Source organism: Drosophila busckii, chromosome 3L (assembly GCF_011750605.1).
Source record: "Drosophila busckii strain San Diego stock center, stock number 13000-0081.31 chromosome 3L, ASM1175060v1, whole genome shotgun sequence".
Classification (NCBI taxonomy): domain Eukaryota; kingdom Metazoa; phylum Arthropoda; class Insecta; order Diptera; family Drosophilidae; genus Drosophila; species Drosophila busckii.
Window position 1 is genome coordinate 18,455,812 of NC_046606.1, and position 12,854 is coordinate 18,468,665.

Here is a 12,854-nt window from a genome sequence, read left to right on the forward strand (position 1 = left end):
GAAGCAAAACTCCTCATGGTATATTAACATGATGAGTTAAGTAAAGTAATTGCTCAATTTAGCAAAGAGTATAAATAAAGAATTATACGTTAAGTAATAATTTCAAATCAAACGTGTTTTACTCAACTTTGTGTGCAAAACTATCGATAACTATCTGCCCAATCATCGCCACTCCCTTTATGCGAAAGAGGACGCGTGCGCAATGCGCATGTCCTAGAGCCGTCGAAACTTACAACTTTTGCTCAGCTTCAAGTGTACAGAACGTAACTGGGCACATGCACAAGCGGCTCGCTGCACAAGCATGAAAATTTGATTTGAAAAATCATCGAAGAAAGAAATGTTGAATGCATTGCGGCGCAAATTTCGCTTGGGAATGCAGCGTACGGTTTTGATTGCAGTGCTGCTGGCGGTGGGCCTCTTCAGCTATGCCTTCCTAAATCTATCCTTTTGCTTTAAGCTAATGTCGCACAGAAGTCTCACGCACATGGTAAGCTTATTCGCGTATTCGAACTCAGCCAAGTATAAAACGTTGTGTGTGTGAAAACTTTGTTGCAGTGCCAGAAGTATGAGCAGCATGAGTACAGCGGCTCATTGTGCGAGGAGCTGTGCAGCAGTCAATCGAACTTTGACAATTTTCAGTGTCCGCTGAACGATATGAAGACTATATTGTTTACGGCGGAGAAGAACGGCGACATGTATGCCGTCAAGGTAGGTCAGTTTGCGTTGTCATGACTACCGCACACTATAATTAATGTTTTCCAGATGGCCAAGCATAACGATGACGATCTGAGCTGGACAAACAACAAGGGCGAGAGTATTTATCCCAAAATTGAGGAATTTCACGAGATTGTCAAACTGCATATCATACTGGCCTACAATGTTACCTTGGATGACAATATGGCAAGTCAATTTAGTCTATAAATAATTGCGGCGTTGTCTGATAACTTACTTGCCTTCCAGGTGCGCGCCTTGGTCAATCAGGAGATCGCCGATAATAATTCGCAGCAGATGGTAAGCTTTTGGCGTTTGTTCAAGGACAACAACTACATGATGGGCAAGCTCTTCGATGAGGAATCTGTTTTCCCAGCCGTGTTGGGCTCTTGTGGTCCCTACTACGCCACCGAGGGTCTACAGATAGTGCAATCCACGCCCGGAATTTTGCAGTATATGTAAGTTGAACTTGAGACTATACTATATGGAAAAATCCATCATTTATACTTTGGCTTACCTGACAGCGCTTCGAATCGGCAGCAGCGCTTGAAGCACGCTCTCAACATCATGGAGTACATATTCAGACTGGAGGAAATGAAGCCGGAGCCGCTGCGCATGTGTAAAATGCAAGTGAATCGCTTTGGCCTTACCCCCGATAGACGCCTCAAGTATCAAAGCGCCGAGCATGTCTATGTGGAGAGTCAGCTGGACAAACGCATATCCAATGGTGCCAAGTGCAAGAGTGACCAGGACTGCAACTATTATGCCTGTCGTGGTCTTTGTGCTGCCGATCGTCAGGCCTGCACGCATGTGCAACAAAACAACAATTTCCAAGTGTTCTGCGAGCAAATACTAGTGGGCAGCGGGACTTTCCAGCCTGGACTGCTCAGTGGCATACGCCTGCCCAAGTCGCTGCAGAAGCTGGTGAAGATGTGTGTGCAGCCGCCGAAGGAGCATCAGCTGCCCGGACGCAGTCAGGCGCCCAGTCTGCAGCTGGCTTTGAGGCTCTATAATGAGTTGAAGCAGCTGCTGCAGGCTGTTATAGTTGCCTCGGGAGACTCTGACTCCGAGGATGAAGTTGAAGGTGAAAGTCCACGCTTTAGTGGGCGTGGCGGCGCTTAGATGTCTGGGCACAGTAATTGTAGTTGAATTGATAACTTGCTCAATAATTGGTAGCATTTTTTACAGAAATTAGTTTTAACGAATTGAAAATTATATGAACACAAATAAAATGGAATTTTTTAATACTAGGCTTTGTAGTTTCTTTTGATTTTCATTTGATGTAGTTTTATTTGTTGTTTGAAATTATTGTAAATCATTGTTAAATTGCAACAATTTATAGTTCTATTGCTTTTTATTAGCTAGCCGATGAAAAAAGGTTTCTTCGCTGCAACTTATTTAGAATCTGCTGTCTTGTTATTGATCGAAAATCAATAGCCTGCTTCGGTTAAAATTTTGTGTTTGATAGTGCCCAAAGTAAGTGTATGTATTCCAAAAGAGTTACAAGAGTGTTCATTAGCTTTTATCACATTGACATTTTAAGTTTTGTTTTTAGTTTGCTTTGTATTTTTAAAAAGTACATCGTGCACATATCTTATTGTTAGTATATCATTTAATTAGTAAATGGTTTGTTAATATTCACTTTTTTACTAACTTTATTTTTTTGTATATCATTTTATGCATTATTTTTACAATAAGTTAACGGTTTGTTATGGGCGCTGCTAGACTTTAGAGTTTACATCCGGCATAACTTTTAATAATCATACTTTTCGCATAGGCAACTTTTGTTAATTAGATTAGTTTCTAAGGATTTCTCTGCAAACAAAGTTTTAAGTTTGTAAAAATTGTTTTTAGCTGTGGCAGATTTAAAACGAAATGTTTTCGTTGGTTTTTTGTTTTGTGTGGTGTTCTCTTTTAAATACATAGGTTTTGTTTAAATTTTATTGTTGACGCTGCTTAGCATATTTTATAAAATTTTAGCGCTTCTTTAAAGCCATGCTCCAATTGGGGTTTTCTTTACAATAATCAATTTGCTTTCGAGTAAATTATAAAAAAGAGTAGAAAAATCTAATAGATATCATATAATTCCTTGTTAGTAATTGTATTTTCATTTCGTTTTGCAAAAAGTGCTCTATGCGCTCAAAAATTATTACATATGTTTGTGTTGTTGCAATCAATTTCGTTTGTTAATTTAGATATATAATATATATGTTGTATCCTCGTTTAATATGCATTCTATAATTTAAAGTACATTGATTTTTTAATGCAATTTCTAAAACATAAATGAAGCGCTCGACTTAAACTTAACTCGAAAGAGATGCTGACTAATCAGGCTTTGCTTAGGGTGGCGAGTGGGTTTTACGTAAATGAATTAAAAATACCGAAATTATGGATTAACTGCCTGCCTAATTATAAACTTTCAAAATGTCGTATATGTATGGATGTATGTGTGTGTGTGTGTGTGTGTGTGGTGTGTAGCTGTGTGTTTATGTCTGTGTGAGTTATTATTCCTTCTCTATTTGTCTTTATGCCGTTGTAGGCGATGCAGCCGCTGAGGATGTGTTGGTCAATATGGGGGGATGCGTGGCATTCACCACTCGACCAGGCGTATTGGCATTTTCCAGTGTCTTCGAGTGCTGCATTTGCATTAGATAATGCTGCTGGGTGGGCTTGTGCAGCGCTAGCTGAGACAACGCCTCATCAACGGTGAACCATTGCCGCTTGCGCCCGATGCTTCGTGAGTCCTCCCACTCCTCTAGTTCCTTGGTGACGTTCATAACAAACACCTCGGTGCGATGCATATGATCATTATTCTAAATTAAATATAAAGCCGTCAGTTAAGAATCTTATCGATGTGGCTATAAACGCACCTCGAAGACGCCCAGACAACGACCAAGATTGCCGACAACGCCAGCTTCTTCCAACACCTCACGCATGGCGGTTACCGAGGGCTCCTCATCAGGCTCGACGCCACCGCCAGGCACAATCCACAATTCCGGACGTCGCGAAGAGGTAACCAATAGCACCTACGCGATAAAGAGCTTTTAACAATTTTTAACCCTGGGTATAAATCTAGTTCTCACCTCAGATTCGTTTTCAGCACGGACGCAAAGGCAGGCAGCACGACGTCTGAAGCCATCCTTGTCGTAGATGCGCGTCGAGTTCGGCTTTTCCTTAACCATCTGAAAAAAAAGTAGAACGGTGAGTAGGGTAAATAATTGACGTCGAGGCCAGGAACAATCATCCACGTTGGCATTATCAATGGGTTTTATTTCTTTTCAGTTTTTATCACTTTATAGCTGTCAAATTTGAATGTAGCGCCGTACATGAAAATCGTGATTCCATCTTATCAGCCTTTGTTATTGCATGGACAGCAGGCGAGTGCAGCGTAGTCCCGCCTTATCAACATATCGACTTATTTTTATACATTCAGACATGTGTATGTGTGTATATATGCGCACTTTTTGTGAATAAGCTATGTCATGAATGATGATTGAAATTGTTTTGCAAACATCTGTTTGGATTACCTTTAAGTTTTTTAAGTACGGCGGCAAATGAACGTTAATAGCTGACTGCTTAGGCACTTTTAACAGAGACAATCGTCCGTCTCTCTCTCTCTCTCTCTCTTCCTCGCTCACTCTCCCTCAATTATGCTCTCCTAGTCGCACTCTTCCCTAAGCCGTACACTTGCAACAAGTGTGCAAGCTTTGTTGTTGTGCTTGTTGTTGTTTTTGCGCTTGTGACAGCTGCACTGGGAGCCGGTCGCCAGGTCTCGTGCCGCTTTGCAGGTGCTTTTTGATAGCTGCTGCGTCACAACAAGATACTGCCGGTGTCTATGTAGTTGTAGTCGCTGTGGGTGTATGTGTGAGTGTCTACGTGCATGTATTTGTTTGTGTTGTGTATGTTGCTGTTAAAGTAAGTAGTAACAAAAAAAATTTAACTGCGCGTCGGATGGTCTTAAAAAGAGATGTGGGGAAAGCGAGAACAGAAAACTTGTTAAAATTAAAACGAGTACAAGAATGAGGAGGAAATAAAAGCGCAGACAGGGCAGAATTATTCAACTACTTTGCAGTGGGTGCATGTTGTTGTTGTTGGTTTTGGTGTTGGTGATGGGTTGTTGTTGCTGTTACGGTATGTTCGTGTCGTCTCACTGTTGATGCTTTTGTCCCGGTTTCGTTTACAGTTTGCTGGCTAGGCTACTCCGTCGGCGTCTTGTTTATTTGAGTCTAAGGCACCCAGGCCGGATACTTTTCACAAATTTGTTGCAATTTGAGCGAGAGACCGACGCACAGCTGGTCCGTCTTATCTGAGCACGTAAATTTCCAGCGAGTTGGCAGCAACAGAACATGCGTTTTCCATTTTCTCGCTCTTAATAGCTCCGAAATGCTGATGAATCCGCCGCCTTTGGCAGACAAACACACGCGTTTCGTTCTAAACAATGTTAGTTAAATCCGCGATTGTTTTTTTCCGCCAGCAAAACTCACGTCCAAGTAGTACTTTAAACGAATTTGCAAATTATTGCATCGGCGAATGGCTCTCTCTCGCACAACACAGAGTTGCATGATTTCGCTGTGCCGCCACAATTTCGGCAGTCGATTATTGTGCTGGTATATTTTTAAGATGATTGGCAACACTTTGGATACATTTGAGATACTCACCAACAGATGGCGCCTTAAAGCATGTGATAACAATAAGCTTTAGGAGATCTGTCATAATTTTTACAAATTAATTTTTCATGTTTAGGAAGGCCATATCATAAAATCTAGTAATCTATTGGTGAATAAATTTGCAACCTTCTGACAAACTGAAAAAATTTTCGAAATGTTAATTAAAATTTTCGTATTATTTTTAGGAAACATTTTCACTTCGATTTTATGCAGATGTTATGAATTAAATGTTACTCAATTGGTTTTGTTTGACTTGTAGTTTGTTAAATTTTTGGCTTTCTTTTATACGAATTTTAATCAACTTTAAGGTACTACAATTGTCGCTAAAAGTTTATGTATATAGAAATGATTTACTGTTACAACGCGGCACGTTACTTGAACGGTTGCCAGAAATCCCGAAGCCAGTTCAGGAATGGGAGCCCGAGTTTTATAGCCAACGGCGCCCACAGTGTGGAAATTTGCTTTGCATTTGTAACTGAGTTCGAGCTGAGTTGACTGCCTCTGTGATTCTCTTTTTGTTGGTCTTGTAAGCTTTTAATGCAACTACTTAGCAGAGGGATGTGCGCTTGTGTAGGGATGAGCACGCTGCGTGTCCTTGGCTCAGCTTAACCATATACTGGCAGTCGCGACACATTGGCTGCCCCGTGTCCTGGGTATACTGCGTCTGATCTTCTGTGGCGTTTTTCTGCTGTCGCAGCAAGGCAAATTGCTTATTTCTTAATGCATTGCCATTTCCTTTTGGCTTTCTAAGACATTTACTAACTAACTGTGTGCGTGTGTGTGTTGCTGGCCTAAATGAATTATGTGCCATGAGATTTTTGTTGCCTTGGCTTTTTGGGTGTCGTTGGACGTGGCCAAGCAGAAGTGTTAAATTGTTTAACACGCAGTTTTTGCGCTCTATGAATTTTGAAAGCATTTGAAATTCAAGCTTAAAGTTTTAAGAGTTACCAAAAGTTGGTAAGGCCATAAATAAATGCTGCTGTACAGCGATTGATTTTTGACTATAATGACATCTTCTTTTTTTTTTGCTTTTTGAGTCTGTCTGCTACTGGCTATTGAGCCTGCCTCGCTTTGTTGCACATACACATACATAAATACAATGTCATAAATTTGCAACAGGCGTCCTTTTGGCTAGCAAAGTATTGTATAAAAGATGCATTGGGCAGACCACAATGAAATCAAGTGCGAAAAAATTAACTACCAGCCGCAAATAGAGCTGACTAACGAAAATGTGGAAAAATAAATTCTGTGTGATGAGCACTTTTGATTAATACGAGAATATCCATCAAGATCTGTGTATTATAATGAAACTACATTGAAGTGTGCCTATCAATATTGAATTTCACTCAACGCATAGTTAATAAAAAAACAGAAAGCTCTATGCCACTCCACCAGGTGTTGCAAGTAAGCTGCTGCAGTCTTAAGTTTCTACTTTGCGCTACTTACTGCCAAACTGAAATTCAATCGGTTGCAGTCAATTCGAAAGCAATTCTCAGCTACAAAAAGCTGCTGACTGCAGTTGTTTTGTCGCAGGTGTTGATGCTGTCATTAATTAACTATTGCTGTCATCAGCAGCAGTCGCGCACGTGTCCAAAATGCTCAATAAGGACACACAGGGCTGCAGAAGAGAGGAAGCACATCCATGCATCCTGCGGGCAACATATTGTTTCATTTTAACTTTGTCTCTACTCCCATAACAAAGGAGAAGCACCTACAAACGCAATTTGGCAACAAATTCACGAAACAGACAACACAACAAGCTACAACAGCAACAACAACAACAACAGCAGCAACAACAATGGAGAGTATAAGCCAGGCAGAATTATACAATTTATGCGATTTACGAGCTGAGGCAGCTCTGGCCAAAGAGTTGGAGTAGGAGCTGTAGTTGGAGTCCAGTGGCATCTCTTGTTGGCTTGCCCTTTTTGCCACGGTAGCTGCAAAACTATTTCTATTGCTGCGGCGCCATTGCCACTGAGCAAGGATATGCCGTATTTCCGTTTACATAATAAATTTGCTAACCACGTTCTGTTGCCATCGCCGCCGCCGCCGTCGTCGTCGCTTCTAGCGTTGCTTGACATCAAGTGCCTGCGGTTGTATTTTTTGTGCAGCCTTTTTTCCTATTGCTTTTCTCATTTTCATTTTCGTTGTCGTTGCATGGGGCACCTTGGCGAGTTTGTCCGTTGATAAAAGGCGGCACAAAAAAATTGGACAGCAGCCGCAGCAGGCGTTTGCATTTGCCACAATTTTTTTTTTTATTTTTTATAAACTTAAAGCTGGCAAGTGTCTCCAACTACAGTTGCCTCACACTCCACACTCTTTTCTAGCTTGTGGCACGTTGCACGTTGATTGACGGAAGTCAGCGACGGTAACAACTTTTGCTTAATCATTGGGCGGCTTTGGCGTTGCTCTCTAATTAATCTATTAAATGCAAACCAGTGCAAGCGCCTACAAATGAAAAAAACCAAAGCAAAATTAGTTAGAAAAAAAAATACATGCGTTGTGGCTTAAGGAAGTTGTCTGGCCAAGTCAAACTGGCCGCTTCCGTTTTCCGCTGGAAGTGAAAACTGTCAGCGGATATCATAAGAAAATGTTCATTGCTGCCAAAAGCTTGCACCCAATGCTGATCCTCAAGCTTCGGCTCCTGCAAATTCAGCCCTATCGATGGTGCGACCACTTGTTGCTGCTGCGGTTCAATAACCCGCGGCTAGCCGCATGCCGCATTTGCTAATGGCTTGCCACACTTTACATTAGCGTCACAATTTATTGGCCAGGCACTGGCACTGGACTCAGACTCGGACTCTGCCCACTTTACGCATGCTTGGTAGCTAAAATGGTCATAATAATAATAAAAATTTTGCAGACCGCAGGCAGCGGCAGTGGCGGCGGCGCTGCTAGATACGCGAGGCGTTTGAGCGCATGTTTGACGCAGCTGGCGAAGCTGATCTTGTTGCAAGTGCGTAAGCAGCAGGCAATCCGGTTTATGGTTTATGTCAAGGCATTGACAGGTGCTGCTGCTGCTCCATTTATGCCACAGCTTCAACTCCAGTTGCAACAAAACTGGCTTCGGTGCATGCATTTGAATTGATTTTGGCAAGCAGCTAACAATGTCAGTCGCAGTCGCAGCCGTAGTCCTCAGTTCTATAAACCTGAACTTGCCACATTCCTTACCCTAACTGCTAACACCCACAAGCAGCAGCAGCAGCTGCTGCTGCTGGTCTAAGCCTGGCCTTCCAACGTTGTCCGTTGGCATTGTGGCGGCTTCTTTTGTGCCTTTGGGGGCAGCGCTTTTGCAGTTTTTAGATTATTTGTTGCTGACAGCTTCATGAAATATTTATTATTATTGTATGCCGCATGCGCAACCCAGCCCTCGGCAGGTGTGGGGGTGCAACTAAGCCTAGAAACATAGGCAAAGCAGTTGCCGTTGCGCTACCAAAATGGTTGGTATTAAGGTGTTTGCTTGCAACAACAGCAACTTAAAAGCCCAATGCCGCTTGGGGCGAACGCTGAGGATCAAAGCGCTGCTAGCTGCTCTCAACTGAAAACAATGCTGCGTTAAAGGTAATTGTTTGTCAATTACTTGACTCCCGAAGCCAACACGTGGTTACAGATCTCACTGTACCTATACTATGTATATACCCACATACATATTTGTTAACTGGTGAATGTCTGTTGAATAATCATGCATACAAATGGGAGTCTTAACAAAAGTTTAGCATATTGTATATACAACTTTTTCGATAGCATGTATGGATGCATATAAAACTAGTGCAATCTCTACTTTGATTAGGTATATGTATGGCTAAGCCAAAGGCGGCGGAAAAGAAAGGAAATGCGAAAATGTTACTTAAGATGCCGCAGACATCAGCAACAAATACAGTTGACAATCATCGCTTGAATAGGAAATATGCGTATGTAAATAACTGTTACCGCCAAAAAGTACAAATCACTTCAGCTGATATGAATTATATTAAGATTTAAGATCGATAAATGTAAAGAGGAAAAAAGAATCGATACAATCAGCAAGAAAAGGCCTGCGCTATACAAAGTTTTCAAACGCTTCCCAAAAGCATTTTTCAGTTTTATAATTAATAAATTATCAATTATCAAAAGTCTAGGGTTTTAGTTGCTCTAAGAAATCGTTGAAGCCGTTCTACGAGCCGCCGAAGTCAACAATAAATATTAATATGAAACTTAAGCGTTGATAATATTTAATATATACACATCGATAGGTACAGATAAAAAATTTTTTTGAGTGACAGCAACAAGTGAACTTTCGCATAGAGTTACCTGAGCTTTACCAATATCAATAAGTTTCATTGCTTGAAGCTTGTTGTACTTATATGTAGGATTTTGCGTCAATATATAATATTTATCAAAGTGCAATACTCCTCTGAATATTAATATGGGCTGTCCATTATTGTTAGTTATTTGAAATATATCCTGAGAGTCTTCATTCCCGCTATTACACAGATTCATCATAAAATTAGTCAATTAAACACAAGCAACGTTTATTTAATAGATTGGACAACTTTGAAACACAAACAGTACCTCCAGTACTAATTAGTCATTAGACCAATAATTATATATGGTTGCCCAATCTGGTTCTTAATCTCACCGTCATACATGGAGAGATTAAGACTATTGGAAAGAAGGATTCTAAGAAATTTAAAATTCTATACCAACAATAAAATTTACAATACAGCAAATATCATAAGGATAGATAACCACATCATAAACCTAATCAGAAGGCATATTTACCGATGCCTAGATAATCAAAATAACCTAATTAAAGCCCCATTTTATACAAACGATCTCTACTTCGAACGAGCAATTAGTAACGGATTTGTGCCCCCCGAATCATTTCTCGATTTGGATCAAATACATTGACTGCATACCTCGATCTCATACAGAGATCAAAAAGCTCAAATAGCAACAAGATAGAATTTCTGGCGGCTTGATAATATTAATAACCCTGTCCTTCTTTCCTTTCCCAACCCTTTTTTCCTTTTATTATTTACTTTCCTCTTTTTCTAATTTTTATCTTAAAATTATAATTACTACTGGTGCAAATTTTTTGTAAACTTTTTTCTTGCGATTTAATTTTCCCCCACTATACTTAGTTATTAGTACATAATTAAACCTTTCTTTTGAAAAGAAAGATTTCACATAAGATTAATTAATGCCCGAGAGCTCGACCAGAGACTAGCATAAGATTAAAAATAAATTGAACTTATATTTATTAAGTCAAACATCAAAATTATTATAAAAAATAAAAAAAAAAGAGTACCTCACATCGCGACTCTAATTGACCCTCGCTTTAAAAAAAATTGGGAAGTAAGACTTTTAAATTATTATGAGAAAAATGTTTAATACAATATTTTTAATAGATAAGTACAGATGACAATTCCTTGAAATTGGTAGCAACTAAATACTTGTGTATATAAGCCTCTTCATGCGAAGCAGATTGAGTGCTCAGCAAAATTGGACAAACTGTTTGTGGCCGCAGGACGAGGCTCAGTTCAGAAGCTGTTGGTAAGCTTTTATTCCTCAATAAGAATACGAATTTCAAAGTACTACTTGTAATACTACTGATCTCGAATATAATCTTTTAATTTATTATTATTTTTATATTATTGCAGTTTAAACATTGGTTTTTTTAGAAACATCGATTTTTTTCTGCATCCTAATTGCACGTGCATTACCGTAGCAATTGCCATTCTTAAAATATTTGCTGTGTTGCGTGCGGATATGCTAGCCTTACCACTGGGGTCCAGTGATGATTTCACGAGTGTTTTTTTTTTTTGCTTGCAAAGGTTTGAATTGTTTTTCTGACATTTTTAGACTTAAAGTTTTTTCTATTAAAATTCCTTTTGACGATTCTACTTTGACAATTTTATTTAACAGAAGTGATATTATTGGGATTACCATGCTCACGGTGACGAAATTTTCTTTGCTTTTTTTTAACGGCTTTCATTAGATATAAGCATTTCTGGCAATCCTTTCACAGATGTTGATCGATTGATTAAAACTATTTCGACTTCACACTTCGATTTCACACAAATCAAACTCACTTCCTGGAGCCTTTGTCGCCCCTTACCAGTTTTTAAAGCTATTTTTAATACAGGTAAGTTCATAGTTCTTGGCTGAATGCCAAATCGTTTTTATATTAGGCATATTCTGCTTATCTGAAATGTTTAAGAACTTTGTCTTATTCGCTACTCAAATTGTTGGGGTTAGGGTGGGTCAATTTAGACGTATATTTTTAAACCGAGCCACGCCGCCGATTTGTTCTTTTTCTGACGTGCCGCCGCCAAAAAACGAAGAAAACGAGGCGGCGGCGTTCAGCGTCATAACTTTATGAACAGCCTTACAAAAATGAAGCTTTTTGAACAGCTTTAGAAAAAATGTATTGAAAAAAAAAACGATAAAGTGACATTTTTCAAATAATCGATTGTTCATTGGGATTGATATCAAAAGTCTATTCAATCAGGAAAATCTATTCAATAATGAATCTATACGCCGCCGTCGCCGTTAGATTCGACGGCGGACCCACTTGCCGCCGCTGCCGGAACAATCTCAATCGGCGTAAACTTCTAGGCCAATTATAGTAGGTGACCAGCTCGTTAGCATACACAAAGTGAATTCGTATGGCAAACGCAATCGCTGCCGATAATCGCCTGGTGTGTACAATTATTTAATTCTCGCTTATCGCACAGCTGCTGCTGAAGTCGACGCCAACTCCAACGTCGCTGCTTGCAGTGTGTGAAAATGTTCAAGTGCAAGACAATGATAAGCATGAGTTGCTGCTGAAGAAGGGTATGCAGCTTAGGAAGAAGCGTTCAATTTGCTTCATTTTAACAAATTTTGAGAATATTACAATCGACACGTGTTATCGATGCTGCGAAAATTAGGCTTGAACTGAGATCATATCGAGTCACGCTTAAATGCAAATTCCATGCATAAGATTAATTGGATTGAATAAAAATATAAGCTTTAAAATAAGTTTGCAAGCCTTACAAATATTTTTTGCTTACTGCTAAGTTTCAAGTGTATATTAAATTCGTACAAGTGCAGTTGTGTCCAAGATCCATTGTCTGTGTTGGTTGTGCGTGTGTGATTGTGTGTGTGTGTGCCACAGTTTACACAGAAAAGTAATTTCGAGCATGTTGCTGCAATCAGAGAATTCCGCCGCCTTTGCCACTGCTGACTGGTAGATGCTTTGATATGCTGGCCAGCTTCTCCAGCCGCCGCTGCTCGCTGCTTGCTGCATACGCCATACACCAGCTGAAGTTGAAGCTGCAATGTGAGCTGAAGTTGAAGGTGTTGCTGTTGCTGTTTCGCGTTCGGTGGCTGTTGCTGCTGGTGCTCTTAATTGCTTGCTATTTTCAAATGCTGGGCGCTCGCTCAATTTATCACACATGTCTGTGACATCAGGCAGTGACATTTTATTAGGCGATAACGATAAATTTACAA

General features: G+C 40.0%; 2 protein-coding genes across 2 annotated transcripts; one reads left to right on the top strand and one right to left on the bottom strand.

Moving 5' to 3' along the window:
* The first annotated feature begins 246 nt into the window (after nucleotides 1-246).
* LOC108598365 (divergent protein kinase domain 1C) lies at nucleotides 247-1,937 on the top strand. Its single transcript, XM_017984985.2, has 5 exons — nucleotides 247-487; nucleotides 556-708; nucleotides 763-900; nucleotides 961-1,169; nucleotides 1,236-1,937. The coding sequence occupies exons 1-5, from the start codon at nucleotides 338-340 to the stop codon at nucleotides 1,831-1,833; spliced, it is 1,248 nt and encodes a 415-aa protein (XP_017840474.1). The 5' UTR covers nucleotides 247-337; the 3' UTR covers nucleotides 1,834-1,937.
* A 701-nt stretch (nucleotides 1,938-2,638) lies between these two features.
* LOC108598377 (diphosphoinositol polyphosphate phosphohydrolase 1) lies at nucleotides 2,639-5,236 on the bottom strand. Its single transcript, XM_017984998.2, has 5 exons — nucleotides 4,777-5,236; nucleotides 4,239-4,618; nucleotides 3,795-3,893; nucleotides 3,582-3,737; nucleotides 2,639-3,524 (listed from the first exon to the last, which is right to left on the bottom strand). The coding sequence occupies exons 3-5, from the start codon at nucleotides 3,891-3,893 to the stop codon at nucleotides 3,237-3,239; spliced, it is 543 nt and encodes a 180-aa protein (XP_017840487.1). The 5' UTR covers nucleotides 4,239-4,618; nucleotides 4,777-5,236; the 3' UTR covers nucleotides 2,639-3,236.
* Between the last annotated feature and the right edge of the window lie 7,618 nt (nucleotides 5,237-12,854).